General features: G+C 40.7%; 1 protein-coding gene across 1 annotated transcript in view; it reads left to right on the top strand.

Moving 5' to 3' along the window:
• Positions 1 to 16,802, top strand: part of LOC140465562 (all-trans-retinol 13,14-reductase-like) — a 42,712-nt gene that overhangs the window by 18,638 nt on the left and 7,272 nt on the right. Inside the window, exons 4-10 of the mRNA XM_072561103.1 lie at positions 1,260 to 1,455; positions 4,066 to 4,263; positions 4,542 to 4,661; positions 5,743 to 5,881; positions 9,236 to 9,345; positions 13,980 to 14,146; positions 14,520 to 14,679. Of these exons, the coding sequence (XP_072417204.1) occupies positions 1,260 to 1,455; positions 4,066 to 4,263; positions 4,542 to 4,661; positions 5,743 to 5,881; positions 9,236 to 9,345; positions 13,980 to 14,146; positions 14,520 to 14,679 (1,090 nt within the window). The remainder of the gene's footprint in view (positions 1 to 1,259; positions 1,456 to 4,065; positions 4,264 to 4,541; positions 4,662 to 5,742; positions 5,882 to 9,235; positions 9,346 to 13,979; positions 14,147 to 14,519; positions 14,680 to 16,802) is intronic.

Below are 16,802 nucleotides of genomic sequence, written 5' to 3'. Positions count from 1 at the left end.
GTGGAACTGGCAGAACCCAAACTGAGCATCAGTGAAAGGGTTATTCCTTTGCACCATTGGGGTCCCCTTTACTGATGATCAAGAGTAGACTGATGGCCAGGTTAGAGTTTTCCTACTTCTTGCATACAGGACATACCTGGGAAAATGTTCACATTATCAGATAGATGCCAGTATTGCTGTTGTCCTGAATCAGCTTGTCGATGGTGTGACAAGTTCTGGAGCACAAGTCTTCAGTACAATTCTGGAATGTTATCAGGCCTATACACTTTGTAGAATCTGATACCTCCAACAAATGTTTTATGGTCAGTGTTAAACTTTTATTTCCAGGTTCTTGTCCTTTTGAATTCAGATTCCATATATGGACTTTAACCCAGAATATTAGCTGGGTCTCTGGATTATTAGACTTCTGATAACACCCCTACACCATCACACTCTGAGATTGGACATGATACAGACCAATTTATCTGCCCATATTTGGTGTGACAAACTGAGAAGAGGCCAAAATCATTACTGTCTCACTTTGTTTTCATTTTGCACATGTTAAAGTAATTACTGCACATCGTCCTATCTGACTGTCGATAAGAGATTTGTTCTTGCTTAATCATTTTTACGTCAGCACAGTCAGGTGAAAGTATGCTTTGACCTTGTTTGAATGTTTTGGGGTACTGGCTGATAACTTATTTTAAAATTGGAAGTCTGTGTTAACTGCTGATATTAAAAACAAAATTGACGATGCAAATGCTGATAAAGTTAAAAATCATAAAACTGAATGCCTTCAGATGATGAGCAATGGGAAAAGGCAAACAACAGCATTACTATTTCCCTTTTAATGACTTTTTCTCAGTCGATGTTTCTTCAATTGCCTGAACATAGCTGGAACAAGGAATCTGGCAAACCTAGCTCTCCTTCAATCCTTGTATTGAAACACAGTGAATGCATTCAAATCAGGTAATGTTAGATTTCACGTTTAAAAGTATGTTGACCTCTTGATTGCTCTCTTGAGACCGGAGACAACTCTGCACAGACCTGAAATATAACAATGATACATGATAGAGAAATAAGTTTGTTTCCTGTTTTGTTCACATTTGTAATGAAAGGTAAACCTGACTTAAGAATGCTGTGGGTATGACAGTTGTAAATTCCTTTGGTAAATATTCTTCATGGGGAGTTTTTTTTCTAAATAATTGAAATATACTTTGGAAGTCACCTTAAAGAATGCTAAATGGGAAGAATTTTGTTATCTCTGTTCCATTTTACAGCAAGTTTCAAAACAAGTACCTCTGATGGCTATACTCAAGATGATCCCCTTTCCCATAGCCAAATTTCTCGTCAGGACAGGCATTGTTCATTGGATTTCTACGATATTTAAGGTTGCAAGCACTAGCCTTACAAAAATGGTTAGTGAACTAACAGATAACCAGGATCTCCAAGCAGTCTTTTGTTACATGTTTACTGGTAAGAGGAATCTTTTACTTGCCTTGTTATCCTTCTCTCCCACACTAACAGGTGAATAAAGATAAAGCCCTTGTGTTTATGATATATTAATCAATGAATGTGTTACAGATACTGGTGTGTGTGTGTGTGTGTGTGTGGAGACCATGAATGTTTTAGTTGGGTTAGCCACTGAGGAATACCAATGAACTCAGCATCATTTCAGTTGGATTTGACAGTGCAAACGCTATCAAAAATAACCTACTTTATCCTACCATTGACCAAATATTTCTTTTCTTATCAGTTTCTTCCTGATCATTATGCCTAATTCGAAAATGACATACACAAGATGTTCAACATCACCCAAGATACAGCAGCTCACTTGATCTCTGCCGGTTAATACCTTAAACATTTATTTCCACTGTAACTGTTTACTGTACCTGCAGAATGTTACATTCCTGAACATTGACAAAACCTCTTTATTGCCTCTTTCTATTTGCCTGGGGAAGATTGCAGTGAGCCAACGTCTTGAATTACTGCAGGCTATGTGCTGAAGGTAAAAACAATGACTGCAGATGCTGAAAACCAAATACTGGATTAGTGGTGCTGGAAGAGCACAGCAGTTCAGGCAGCATCCAACGAGTAGCGAAATCGACGTTTCGGGCAAAAGCCCTTCATCAGGAATAAAGGCAGTGAGCCTGAAGCGTGGAGAGATAATGCTTCTCTCTCCCCACCCCCACCCTCCTGTAAAACCAAACCGCCCCGTGGACCAACATTTCAACTCCCCCTCCCACTCTGCCGAGGACATGGAGGTCCTGGGCCTCCTTCACCGCCGCTCCCTCACCACCAGACACCTGGAGGAAGAACGCCTCATCTTCCACCTCGGAACACTTCAACCCCAGGGCATCAATGTGGACTTCAACAGCTTCCTCATTTCCCCTTCCCCCACCTCCACCCTAGTTTCAAACTTCCAGCTCAGTAACTGTCTCCTTGACTTGTCCGGACTTGTCCGACCTACCTATCTTCTTTTCCACCTATCCACTCCACCCTCTCCTCCTTGACCTATCACCTTCATCTCCTCCCCCACTCACCCATTGTACTCTATGCTACTCTCTCCCCACCCCCACCCTCCTCTAGCTTATCTCTCCACGCTTCAGGCTCACTGCCTTTATTCCTGATGAAGGGCTTTTGCCCGAAACGTCGATTTCGCTGCTCGTTGGATGCTGCCTGAACTGCTGTGCTCTTCCAGCACCACTAATCCAGTATGTGCTGAAGGTACTCTTGTTAGGCTGTTCATTGAAAGTTTCAAAACTTTTGCCCAAGCAACCTCAAAGTTCCTGTAATATGATTTTATGTAGAGTGACTGGAGTGGAACTCACAGCTGCCAGTGGTCAAATGCACCCTGTGTTTGTCCTTCAAACTGTAAGGTTGTGAGGGCATTGTTGAAGGAACCTGAGGGAGTTGCTTCAGTAAATTTTGTAGATGATCTCCACTATAGCCACATGCCACCAGAGCTGCATGTGTTGGGCGGGATGCTGGTCAAGTGGACTTCTTTGCCTGGACAGTATCATGCAGCTTGAGTATTGTTGACACAGCCATAAGCAAGCAGGCAATATTGTTATGGACCATGCCAGGCCCCCTCAAAACATTTCAAGAAGGCAGTTCAGACCCTAGCTTTGAGTTTTTTTTAAGCAGGTGTATTCCAGGAGTTGACGTAGCTGGCCCAACCACTCAGTTTTAAACATAACAGAATTAATTTACAGACTACTAAATGAAACACGAACAAAAGAGAACCAAGTTTAGAATCACATAACCTATCTGAAAACCCAATCGACTCGATCACAACTTAATGATGATGTTCCGAAAACTCGCAACATCCCTATAAACACACCCTTGGCAAAAAAGGTAAAATAAAACACAAGTTCTTACAGGAGCGAAGTCAGAGAGACAGTCGGCCAGAAAAGTTCAGTTGAATCCAGCTAAGACCAGCAGCTGCAAACAGACTGGTTGCTAAAACCAAATCAAAATAAACCCTGAACTGAGAGAACTGGTCTCTCCCCTTTCATTGTGCAAATGTTTTAAAAGAATGACTTAAAAGCCTTCTCAAGTAGAATATTTCCAGACATATTGGAACTTCTGCCTTTACAACCCCTTTTGATAAAACCAAGGGCAACATAACTTTGTTAAAAGAGCAGCGTCATCACAGTATATCACACTCCTAACTTGTGCATTATCGAGAGTCAGGAGATGAGTTACTCACTGAAGATTCCCGGACTCTTACCTGCTCTTTTAGCCTTTATATGGCTAGTTCAGTTCAGTCTGGTGAATACAGATTTTCAAGGTGATTATCCTACTGAATGACAAAGGAAGTAAATTAGATTATCTTTTGTTGGAGATGAATGTTACAGAGCTCTGATACGGCGCGATGTTCATAAAATTGAAAGTGTGCACAATTTAACACATGCATGCAAGGTAATTATTGTAGTGTTGATCACAGAAGCATGAAAACAACTGTATGACTGTATACATTCTACATTTGTAGTAAATATTATAGTTTTCTTATACTTTGTGATGACTCTGAAAAGTGGTTACACTGCATTTGGAAATTTTTTTTAAAATGATTTGCCTCATCAGGTGTTGCTCCCAAAGACACCAGCTTTGTAATGAATGCATTACTGGTACATCACTATAGACGTGGAGCATGGTATCCAAAAGGCGGGGCCAGCGAGATCGCCTTCCATATTATCCCCGTCATACAGAGGTCAGGTGGTGCTGTTCTAGTGCGTGCTCCTGTTCAACGGATATTGATAAACAAGGATGGGAAAGCCATTGGTGAGTTTAAATTCACAGTACCTTACTTTGGTTAATCTTCAGTTTCTATCCTGTGCCATCTCTTAGTCAGAAAGGTAGGCCATTCTAGCTTTCATCAATCACCAAAGGCTATTCATTGGTCAACTCACCTTCTGTGGAACAGCTTTCAACAGGACAATGTATTCTGCTTCTCAATGAGGTGTTGATTCACTTCATGAAAACAATATTTGTTCCAATCATTTTTATGACATAGTTTACTGCATTTGAAATGTCTTCACTATAAGCATTTCTCCCTGTAGGAGTAGCTGTAACAAAAGGACAGGAAGAAGAATGTATATATGCCCCTTCAGTGATCTCTGATGCTGGAATATTCAACACTTATGAACACCTTTTACCAAAAGAAATTCAAGCAAAATCTGGTGAGAAGATGTCTGCTTTTCTAATTACACAACTTCAGGAGCTTGCTTCCTGTGGTTAATCAATATATTGTGATCTCCAGTATGTGAGATTGCCAAACAAGTGATCTTTATTGGCTATGTATCACTTGATATAAATGGAACAATATTCGTGTTTCTCTGCCATTTGAAAACCATCAAATGGCCTTACCAATAACAAGCCTTTGCCACAAACAGATGAACAAGGAGCTGGAGTAGGTTATCCCCAGAACGTGTTGTTTCAACAAACGATCCCAAATACATTCAATGAATTCTTCTCCTCAGCTATGTTTTCCCAACAAACATTTACAATTAATATATAGATTAAAATCTCTCATGATTTTCATCAGGTATTTCTGACAATCTTCTATTATTTCTTCCTTTATGCTCCACACCACCATCTTTAATTTCTTGTCTATATTATTTCTCATCTTGACCCAACCGTTTACCTTCTGGTTTCCTGAACTTAGGCCATCCCTTTCCATTTTACTAATTTCATTACTAACTAACAAAGACACTCCTCTACCGTTTACTGGCCGCCTGGCCTTACTTTCCTGAATGTTGCTAATATCACCGAAGGCATAAGAGAGATTACAAGGTTACCTAAATGTTAATATGGTAGCATTCCTCCCATTCATAGGCAGCATGTTGGCTCAGTGGTTAGCACTGCTGCCTCACAGCGCCAGGGACCCAGTTTGATTCCAGCCTTGAGTGACTCACTGTGTGGAGTTTGCACATTCTCTCCGTGTCTGCGTGGGTTTTCTTTGGGTGCTCCGGTTTCTTCCCACAATCCAAAGGTGCGCAGGTTAGGTGAATTGGCCATGCTAAATTGTCCAGAGTGCTCAGGAATGTGTAGGCTAGGTGCATTAGTCAGGGGGAAATGTAGAGTAATAGGATTAGGGGAATGGGTGTGGATGGGATACTCATTGGAGGGTCAGTGTGAACCTATTGGACCAAATGGCCTGTTTCCACACTGTAGGATTCTATAAATATGAAGTGTGTGTATGGTTTGTCATGCAGTAGAACACAGCAGTAATCATGCTAAGCGGTATCTTTTCTCTTGCAGCCATTCAATCCCAGCTTGACATGGTCCAGCATAGCATGGGATCATTCCTTGTCTTTGTTGGTCTCAAAGGCACAACAGAAGACTTAGGACTGAAGGCAACCAACTATTGGATTTATCTACACAACAATCTGAATGAGCTGTAAGTTACTGCAGGCCATCTCAGTGTCAATTCCAACGATTAAATGCTGCTCGTGGTGAGGGATGACAGTGATGGGAACTGGAATATACTTTTGCCACTGTAGATAGTAGCATATAAGTCAACCTCTGAAGGCTTTAAATATCATTCTAGAAAATGGGGTCAACTTCTATGTTGAGTATAAAATGTGAATTGCTGGCATTGATGGTTATCATTTTAACACAAGAATTGATTCTGCAGACATACCTTTACTCATGTTCAAAACCTTTTAAAAGCCATTCATTTGATTTGTCTTTGGTGTCTAATGGAAAGGGTTCATCAAATTCATTCGGAGTCACATTGGCCACAGCAACATTAAGTCTCTCCCTCTGAATTTGATGCTTTCAGTTTCAGGGTCATCCTCACTAACACATCCTCCTTTCCATCTATTCTATTGGATACTCTGCATTGACCTGATGCATTAATATTAGACCATGATTGGATGATAATTTCAGACTTTGTGAAGACTATTTTTTTCTCCTCCAATAATCCACCTGTTCTATTTGTCACGAACATAATCCTTGAATGGATTCGATAATGTGGAGATGCTGGTGTTGGACTGGGGTGGACAAAGTTAAAAATCACACAACAGCAGATTATAGTCCAACAGGTTTATTTGGAAGTACAAGTTTTCAGAGCTCTGTTCCTTCATCAGGTAGCGAGTAGGGCAGGATCATAGAACACAGTTTATATAACTGGGCGTTGTGAGTTTTAACCTTGAATGGATTGTTGAAGCACATTTCCAAAGGTTAAATTACAGTGATTGAAGCCCCTGCTGTAACAGCATTGTGGGTGTGGCTTCTTTTCAGGTGCTTCTTGATTGTACTGGTTACATGGGATCTGGACATGTCCCACATGAATACACTGCCAGAGGCCCAGGCTAAATGTCTGGGGATACAGATTTAAATCCCACCACAGCAGCAGATGCTATTTAAATTCTGCTAATAAATCTTGATATCAAAGCTGGTTTCAGTAAAGGTACCATGGAAATTATCATCAGTTAATGTAAAATCTCATCTGGTTCATGAATGTCCCTCAGAGAGGGAAATCTGCCATCCTTACCTGGTCTGTCCTACACGTGACTCTTGAACTATAGCAATGTCATTCTGAAACATCTGAACAAACCATTCACAACAAGTGTAATTAGAGAGGGGTGACAAATACTGACCTTGTCAGCAATCCTCATATTTAGTGAAAGAAAACATTTTTTAAAACTCTCATCTTTTTCAGTTTCTCTGCCCATGCAATGCAGCCTTGGAGTCTTTCAAAATAAAATGTTAATTTATTGAAATATAGACAGTTCTGTGTGGGGATGCACTCCCATTACAACTGATTATGGTTTGCACTAACTTCTTTCACTCAAAATCTTTACAACCATGAGAGAGAGGATTCTATCCCCATTGTTGAAGCTAATTCCTGGTTTGAAACAATATTCTTCAAATCCATTGCATCAAGTTACATTCTACTTCAATCCACTAAAATATTTGCATTTGAGCTCGTTTTTTCCAGCTATTTTAATCAGACTGATTCTTTTATCCTGTTCTCCACAAAACATTGAAGAGGCGATAGCCTGGTTGTGTTATCACTGTTAAGGCAAAGACCCAGGTAATGTTCTGGGGACCTCGGTTTGAGTCCTGTCAAGGCATATGGTGGAATTTGAATTTAATAAACATCTGGAATTAACATTCTAATGGTGACCAAGAATCCATTGTTGATTTTTGGTAAAACTAATGTCCTTTAGGGAAGGAAACTACCATCCTTATCTGGTCTGGTCTACATGTGACTCCAGACAGACAACAATGTGGTTAACTCTTAGCTGTCTACTGGGCAATTAGTGATGGGCAATAAATGCTGGCCTAGCCAGCAACACTATCATCCTATAAATCATTTTTTTTAAAACCCACCTTTTTTAGGATACAGTTTCAATTTTTTTTATTCTGTTGCAGGATGTGAGTGAGGTTGACCAAGCTGTTTCCCAACTAATCCCTAATTGCCCTCGTACTGAAAGGCTTGTCGGGCATTTCAGAGGGCAGTTCAGAATCAGTCAGATTTCTGTTCACTTTGCATCATATTACATTGTAGATATTCAATGGAATTTAATGGAAGGTGCTGTTTGATATCTGGGAAAGAAGTGGACCTAGGCAATAAAATTGTAATGTGCACAACCAAGAGCTTTACAGCACTTTGCAGAGGAAGTGAGGATGTCATTCCAATTTAGAACCAATAAACATTCAGGCTAATTCCAGTGAACAAAAACACAATATATTCTCAAATACAATCATAAGCTAGATATAGTTTAATAGATCATGACCTTGGCAAGGTGCAAGATATAATCAGCCAAATGGCAGCACAATAGAATGAAGTTAACAAAATCAGTGGGTACATAGATTCCCTACAGTGTGGAAACAGGCCCTTCAGCCCAACCCAACCCTCCAAACAGTAACCCACCCAGACCCATTTCCCTCTGACTAATGGACCGAGCACTAGAGGCAATTTAGCATGGCCAATTCAACTGACCTGCACGTCTTTGGATTGTGGGAGGAAACTAAACACAGACACAGGGAGAATGTGCAAACTCCACACAGATAGTCACCCAAGGCTGGAATCAAACCTGGAACCCTGGTGCTGTGAGGCAGCAGTGCTAACCACTGAACCAACATGCCACCCATACATTTTACTGATTTTTCTTCATATTGAATGCAGCAACAATAATTTGCATAAAACAAACTTACAGAACTGCGCTCATTATTAATTCACCTCTTCATTGTTATTTGCCAGTTGCAGCGAAAATGCTTCAGGATAAATAGGTTGCAAGAGGAAAGCTTTTAATCAGTGTGACACAACACAATATCTATACCCCAGCTGCAGCCAAATCAATTAATAGTTAATTAACAATTGGCTGTTTCCCTTATAGCTTCTTTGCAATTAAACTGTTATATAATGACTTTTTTTAATTCTTTGAAATGCTGTGGACATCACTGGCTAGATTAGCATTTATTGCCCATCCCTTGTGGTGAGCTGCGTACTTGAACTGTTGTAATCCATGGTATGTAGGACAACTCAGTGTTGGTTGAAGGTGAGTTCCCTGTAGTAAAGCAATTCAAAGGAGGAGAAGGTGAATGCCTGGTTTATAGCAGGAATGTTGTGTTTATTAAATTTAATTTAATTAAAGAGAAAATGGGGACTTATATTAGACTTCTACCTGTCAGTTTTGTAAACATAACATTGCATATTCTATTAAGTTTCTCCTTCGAGCCATTCAAAAAGGTTGAAAAGGTATTTGGAGAGAAGAACTCTTTCCTATAACTTTTGTTTCAGAATGGACTACACCGTTTCTGCAACCAGAGAGGAATTTACAGAAACAATTCCAATGTTATTTGTTACCTTCCCATCAGCCAAAGATTTCACCTGGAAAGAACGCTATCCAGGTAACACCATAAGTCTATTCACCAGAACAACTAAAACAACTTTTGTGGTATGTGCTATTGTCTTATTGGATAGAATCTGATTCATATTGTAAGTTTTTTTCATGGTGCAGTGTTTTCACGTAGCCATCGAATATTAATATACTTGTTACTCGACTTTTTGGGTTTTTTTTTTCTTACATGCTTAGAATGTCTGTATGGGCACAGAACCACTGGTGCTCCAGCGACGTCTTTTCTCCCCTGTATAATGCATCAGCAAATCCTTAATCTAGAGATTAGAATTAGTGAGGCATAGTTAGTTAATTATCAAAAAAAACTGCCAGCAGCTAATTTAATTAGCAAAGGATCTAAATAGTATGCAATGCTCTCTTGATGTACCAGTATTGCTGCAGGCTATAGTTGCTCTCTGGGATCTCACTCAAGTGACTATTACTTGCATTTATACTTAGTTACTTAGAGATGACATCGTACCCACCAGCAGTAGCTGTTCCCAGATTGAAGTCAATAACAGGAATGGTGCCTTATTATTTCCCTGGTTCATTTAACTCTGAGGCTCATACTAGTGATCCTCTGGTGCATTGATTAGATGCCCTACAGTGTGGAAACAGGCCCTTCGGCCTAACCAGTCCACACCGACCCTCCGAAGAGTAACCCACACAGACCAACTTCCCCAACTTCCCCTCTGACTAATGCACCTAAGGCTATGGGCAATTTAGCAAGGCCAATTCACCTAAGCTGCACACCTTTGAACTGTGGGAGGAAACCAGAGCACCCGGAGGAAACCCACACAGACAGGGGGATGAATGTGCAAATGCCACAGACAGTCTCCCGAGGCTAGAATCGAACCTAGGACCCTGGTGATGTGAGGCAGCAGTGCTAACCGCTAAGCCACCATGCCGCACTATCAGCTAGTTTAGCAACAACGTGGGCTCAAACCTGGGACCTACCGGTCTGTATGGCTTAGTGGCATAATGACTCCACCAAGAGCACTTAATTATGTTGCTTTTCATGCACCGTTTGGAAAAGCAGAATAGAGGGTTGAACAGGACACATGCAACCTTTCGGAGTTTGACAAGAATACAAGGAAGGTAATGATTGTTCAAGTATATGGCCACAGGTACTGCTCGGATAATGTTAAAATAAGTGAAGCATGCATTAAAATGTATGTATGAATTACCAAAATTATTTTGTATGTAATTATAAATAGCACCTGTATCACCTGCAATGACAAATTAATAATAATTATTGTAATGTATTAAATTCAGAAGAATACAGCTCAGGGCATATCCTTCAGACACGCTGGTTGTGTATCCTCTCCCAAAAAATTACCAGTCTGATTTTGCTATAAAACATTCTGTTGTGTTTTATGCCTTGGCAGTCTCTATAGATGACACACCAGGTTATATGTGTGTTCACTTTGATTTAAAAGCTCTGCTCTTTCCTGCTTCGAGCAACTTGCTACCAGCTATCTTCACTTTTCTCAGAGTTCACACCCAGACTTAGCCAATCAAGTAAGCATCAATAGTAAACAGGCTCACCTAATCAAAGGTCAATTGAACATTACATCTTTACCCCTTTGTTAAGATAAGAGCTTATTTTAAGTTAAACCATCCCATATTTTCAGATTCAATGGCATTGTCACAAATGCTTTTCTTGGGGCTGGACGGGGAAGTGATTGTGCAGCAGTCAAAGTATCTCCATCTTACTATTAAACATGAATTTAATTCACTTCAATGAAACAAAGCAAATTAATGATTGTAATGTTTCATGTTAAACACACTTGCAGGAAAAGGGGGCCGAAGGTATAAATGATTGAAGCCGTGTTCAGGACTGATGTTAGGAACCATTTCTTCATGCAAAATGATTACAACCCAGAAACATCTTGTTGATAGGATAAATAGAGTCTAAATCCCTGGAATGATATATGGGGCATGTGGTTGATAGGTTTTTCTATGGAAAAGAAAGTGAGATTGAATGAATGATGTCCCTTAGTTGTGCTTATTGTTGTATTTTAATACCTCATGATGAAGCACACAGACTGAGATGAAGTGGAATTTCTTCTCAGAGGATTGAGAGTCTTTGGAACTCCTTACCACATAGAGCTGTGGGGGCAGAGTCCCCTGTATATATTTAAGGTTAAGATAGGTTGATTCTTGATCAATCTGGGAATCGAGAGTTACGAAACAAGAATACAAAAGTGGACATGAGGAGTGTTGGATCAACCATGATCCTATTGACTGCTGGAGCAGACACGATGGGCCAAATGGCCTACTCCTGTTCCCATTTCTTATAATCTAGGTGTATAAGGATAACTTAAAACCACACTTCTAAAGGTGGGGACTGTTTCCACTGCATAGATGGGAGTATTAGAACACTGCCAGTAATTGAAAGCAACTTTGGAATGGTGGAGTAATTAATTTACTGTCACTGGTTGAAGACGAGCTGAAGAGGGAAGGAGTTAGAATGAAGAAGAGGTCACAATAACATTAAAATTGATTTGAATTATTTTAAAAAACCAATCAAAATATTATTGCTCATTGTCTGTGTAAAAGAGAAAAGTTATTACCTCTTTAAATAAACCATGTTTTATTCAGACAGCCTTACTGGAGTATACAAGGATGAAAATGTCTTCATTCTTTGACCTTTTATACCTCCTGTGACACCAATCAATAACAGTCCATCTTCCACAGCTACACTGGCACCACCCTCCACCTTTTCCTCCGCTACATCGATGACTGTATCGCGCTACCTCGTGCTCCCACAAGGAGGTTGAACAGTTCATTCACTTTACTAACACCTTCCACCCCGACCTCAAATTTACCTGGACCGTCTCAGACTCCTCCCTCTCCTTCCTAGACCTCTCTATTTCTATCTCAGACGACCGACTCAATACAGACGTTTACTATAAACCGACTGATTCCCACAGCTACCTAGATTACACCTCCTCCCACCCTGCCCCCTGTAAAAACTCCATCCCATATTCCCAATTCCTTCGCCTTCACCACATCTGCTCCCAGGAGGACCAGTTCCAATACTGAACAACCCAGATGCCCTTCTTCTTCAAAGACCGCAATTTCCCCTCAGACATGGTTAACGATGCTCTCCACCAAATCTCCTCCACTTCCCGCTCCTCCGCCCTTGAACCCCACCCCTCCAATCACCACCAGGACAGAACCCCACTTGTCCTCACCTACCACCCCACCAACCTCCAGATACATCATATCATCCTTCATAATTTCCGCCACCTCCAAACAGACCCCACCACCAAGGATATATTTCCCTCCCCACCCCTATCAGCGTTCCAGAAAGACCACTCCCTCTGCGACTCCCTCAGATCCACACCCCCCACCAACCCAACCTCCATTCCTGGCACCTTCCCCGGCAACCGCAAGAAATGCAAAACTTGTGCCCACACCTCCCATATCCATCAGAAATTCACCTGCACCTCCACACGCATCATTTACTGCATCCGCTGCACCCGATGTGGCCTCCACTACATTGGGGAGACAGGCCGCCTACTTGCGGAATGTTTCAGAGAACACCTCTGGGACACCTGCACCAACCAACCCAACCGCCCCGTGGCTGAACACTTTAATTCCCCCTCTCACTCTGCCAAGGACATGCAGGTCCTTGGCCTCCTCCATCGCCAGACCATGGCAACACGACGCCTGGAGGAAGAGCACCTCATCTTCCGCCTAGGAACCCTCCAACCACAAGGGATGAATGCAGATTTCTCCAGCTTTCTCATTTCCCCTCCCTCCACCTTTTCTCAGTCCCAACCCTCAGCCTCAGAACCACCTTCTTGACCTGCAAGCTTCTTCCTGACCTCTCCGACCCCACTCCTCTCTGGCTATCACCCTCACCTTAACCTCCTTCCACCTATCATATTCCCAACGCCCCTTCCCCAAGTCCCTCCTCCCTACCTTTTATCTTATCCTGCTTGGCACACCTTCCTCATTCCTGAAGAAGGGCATATGCCCGAAACGTCGACTCTCCTGTTCCTTTGATGCTGCCTGACCTGCTGCGCTTTTCCAGCAACACATTTTAAAGCTCTGATCTCCAGCATCTGCAGTCCTCACTTTCTCCTACCAATCTATAACAGCAAATATCATCAGTTGAAAAGCTGAGGCAAATTTTCTTTTAAATTATCATGACTAAATCATCTGCAGCAGAAAGCAGATCACAGAATAATTTTATACAGAAACCTGAACGCATTCAAAACTTCATCATTGATGACTTCACTTGCAACAGGTCTTGTTTCCCCATCACCTGTGTTCACTGACCTCCATTGCCTCCCAATGAAGCAACATCTTGATTTTAAAATTCTCACCCTTGCTATATGTTCCTCCATTGTCTTACCCCTTGATCTATCTACCCCAATCACACCACTATTCATGGCCACACATTCAGTTGCTGGGGTCAAACTTCTTGAATACATTTCTACACCTTTTGACCATTTTCCCATTTAAAACCCCTTAAACGTATCTCTTTAATGCAGATCTTTATTATCTCAGTCATTATCTCCTCATGTGACTCAGTGTCATGTGTTGCTTTATTGCACTCTTGTGAAGAGCCATTCATCATTTCATTTCATAAAAGGTGCTATATTAATACATATTGTTGTTTTTGATTGTCAGGAAATTCCTGTATGACTATTCTGACCATGGCCCGTTATGAGTGGTTCGAGGAATGGAAGGACACAAAAGTAAAGAACAGAGGAGTAGATTATGAGAATTTGAAGATGGCTATTGCCAGACAGCTAATAAGCTGGGTGTCCGATATATTCCCTCAGCTCAAAGATAAGGTATCACCAAACACATGAACTTACATGATAAATATTTACTTTGGAGAATTGATTAATCCAATTGTCTGAAACAAGTATGCAAGTTAGCAATGTAGAGCTAAAGGGATTAGAATGGCCACTTATTTCACATCTCAACCAATTCTATCTTACACTAAAATAATAAAGGAATCCAACAACATTAAAATCAAAATTCACATGTTTTAGTAAATGGTCTTAGAAGACAACCAAAATGTCCATTCTCAGATAGTTCTTTCAAGAAAACTACTGGCCAGCTGCAATTTGACAGTACTGCCCAACAACATCAGAAAACCAACGCAGTCATGTCAATAGTATTTTGAGAGGTAACTGTGAACTGTAAATGTGAAAATTCCAGGTTGAGTACGTTGAAGTTGCAACCCCGCTCACTAACCAATACTACCTTGCTGCTCCTCGTGGAGAGATGTATGGCACAGACCAGAATCTCACCCGGTTCACCCCTGAAGTCATCGCCACCATCAGAGCAAAAACTCCCGTGAAAAACCTCTATCTAACAGGTAAGCAATTCACTGAGCCTTTTGTTGAAGTAATGCCAAGCTAAAAAACTGACGGACCTGATGGGCTAACTGGCCTACTTCTGTACCATAATGCCTCTGTGGAATGTGAGCATGCCTTGTGGACTCTCCCATAGGTTCAGAACCACACTCTACATGTGACAAGAATGAGTAACTCAATATGAAGTAAAATCTGAAGCCCTTCTGAGGAAGGGTCACTCAAACCGAAATGTTAAGTCCAATTTCTCTTCACATATGCTGCCAGACCAGCTGAGCTTTTTCAGCAATTTCTTTTTTTGTGTGTCAATGTGAAGTAATGTGTTGAGGCAACAATTGTATTACATAATGTCACTAGATTTCCAAGTAACCTTAAATAGGGCTGGACTCTTTGGTCAGTCCACTCTATTAATATCCTATGATCTATAGTCTGTGATATTTGAATAGATCACTATGGCTGCACCAACAAACCCTCGTGGCTGTGTCCCTTCAAGTCTAATTTCTGGCCATCATTTCAGCCTTTTGAGGCCTTGTCCAGGCTTTCTTTAAACAAGAGTCTGACAACTTCTTCTCTTTGTAAAGTGTGCAGTCTTCACGTAACACATTCTTGATAATGTGGCTCTGGCATGCTGTCAATTAGATTATACTGTTCATCAATCAAAATTGCCCTCCTTTCTGAAGAAGGGTCACCAGACCTGAAATGTTAACTCTGCTTTGTCTCCACAGATGCTGCCTGACCTGATCAGTTTTTCCAATTTTGATTCTGATTTCCAGCATCTGCAGTTCTTTGGATTTTTTTTCCCCTTCCATATTATATCCAAGGTTATTCACTGTCCTGGATTGTAGTTCAAGGATAATCAGGATCCATATAGCGAACAGTTCCATTTTTAGAACTATTTCCTGCAACAGGGAATCTCGAGGAAACCATAGCTCAGTCAGCCATTGTTAACATAACCTGTGAGCATGCTCAGTAAGAAACCACCTTGGGAAAAAGTCAACAGTTAATATTAGTATGATTTATTACGTGATTGACTTAGTGCTGACTTAATCAAAGCATAATCACACTTAATTTCTAATCAGCCAAGTAGCATTTTCAATGATTCAGTATATATTTAATATCAGTTCTCTTAAAATCAAAACCAAAGCATAAATGAAATGAGAATACATAAATTACAAAATAAAACTAGTGATTGCAGGCTACAGGCCTACAAAGCTGTCATTTTGTTTAATGATACTCAAGAAAATAATTCTGTTCTGAGGCTGTCCCTTGGAGCATTACAATTTTTTTTTGCATTGTAATCCTGGGTAAACTTTGATTTAAAATAATCCATTTATTTTTAAAGTGTTGGGGTGAGTGTGTTAGGTGGCAATGAAGATAGTATCCCCCTCCCTCAGGGAGAAACCTCACTGGATCACCCAATCACCAATCAGCTCACTGTGAGCTGATAGGTGAGCAAGGCTAAATACTTCATTCGATTACAGGCCTCACCACTGACTGTCATCCAATCAGAAGCCTCTGGGTTCTGGATACTAAGGTCTACAAAGGTTTTCTTTTCATACTATGTATTTCTATTCATTCATGTACCGCTGAGCTAGCAAAAGTTTTCACAATGTGTCGACTAAAATCCTGTAATTAGTGTTTTCATCATATTGTTAAAAAATGTAGCTAGAACACATCTTATTTTATATTTGAATTCGTGTATCGCTGGACATCGGAATGCATCTGGGAAAATTAACAAACAGTGAAATTCACAACTAATCTTGGAGGAACTGTTGGGCAAAGTTCACAGCACAGAATCAGATAAGTTAATTGTTGTTTTAAGTCTGTCCAAGAGAAAGGCTGCACTAGTGGGTACAGTGGATTCTTTCTTGATTATGTTTTTGGAGATAGGCCTCTTGATTAAACTTAAAATATAAGCCATAGTCATTAATTTAACCTGTTTGTAGAGGAATAAGACGATGTTATTTTCTGGGTCTGTACATTGTGAAGGAGCAAAAATAGCCTTTGCAGTGATATGTACTTCTTGTCAGATGTGGGAGTTTAAAGAGAGTTTAAGGGTTACTGCGGATTATATCTGCCACAAATGCTGTTGGATGTGAATCTTATCAGATCAAGTGGATCGGTTTGA

This window comes from Chiloscyllium punctatum, chromosome 42, assembly GCF_047496795.1.
Source record: "Chiloscyllium punctatum isolate Juve2018m chromosome 42, sChiPun1.3, whole genome shotgun sequence".
NCBI classification, from domain to species: Eukaryota; Metazoa; Chordata; class Chondrichthyes; order Orectolobiformes; family Hemiscylliidae; genus Chiloscyllium; species Chiloscyllium punctatum.
This window is presented reverse-complemented; position numbering and strand designations above follow the sequence as displayed.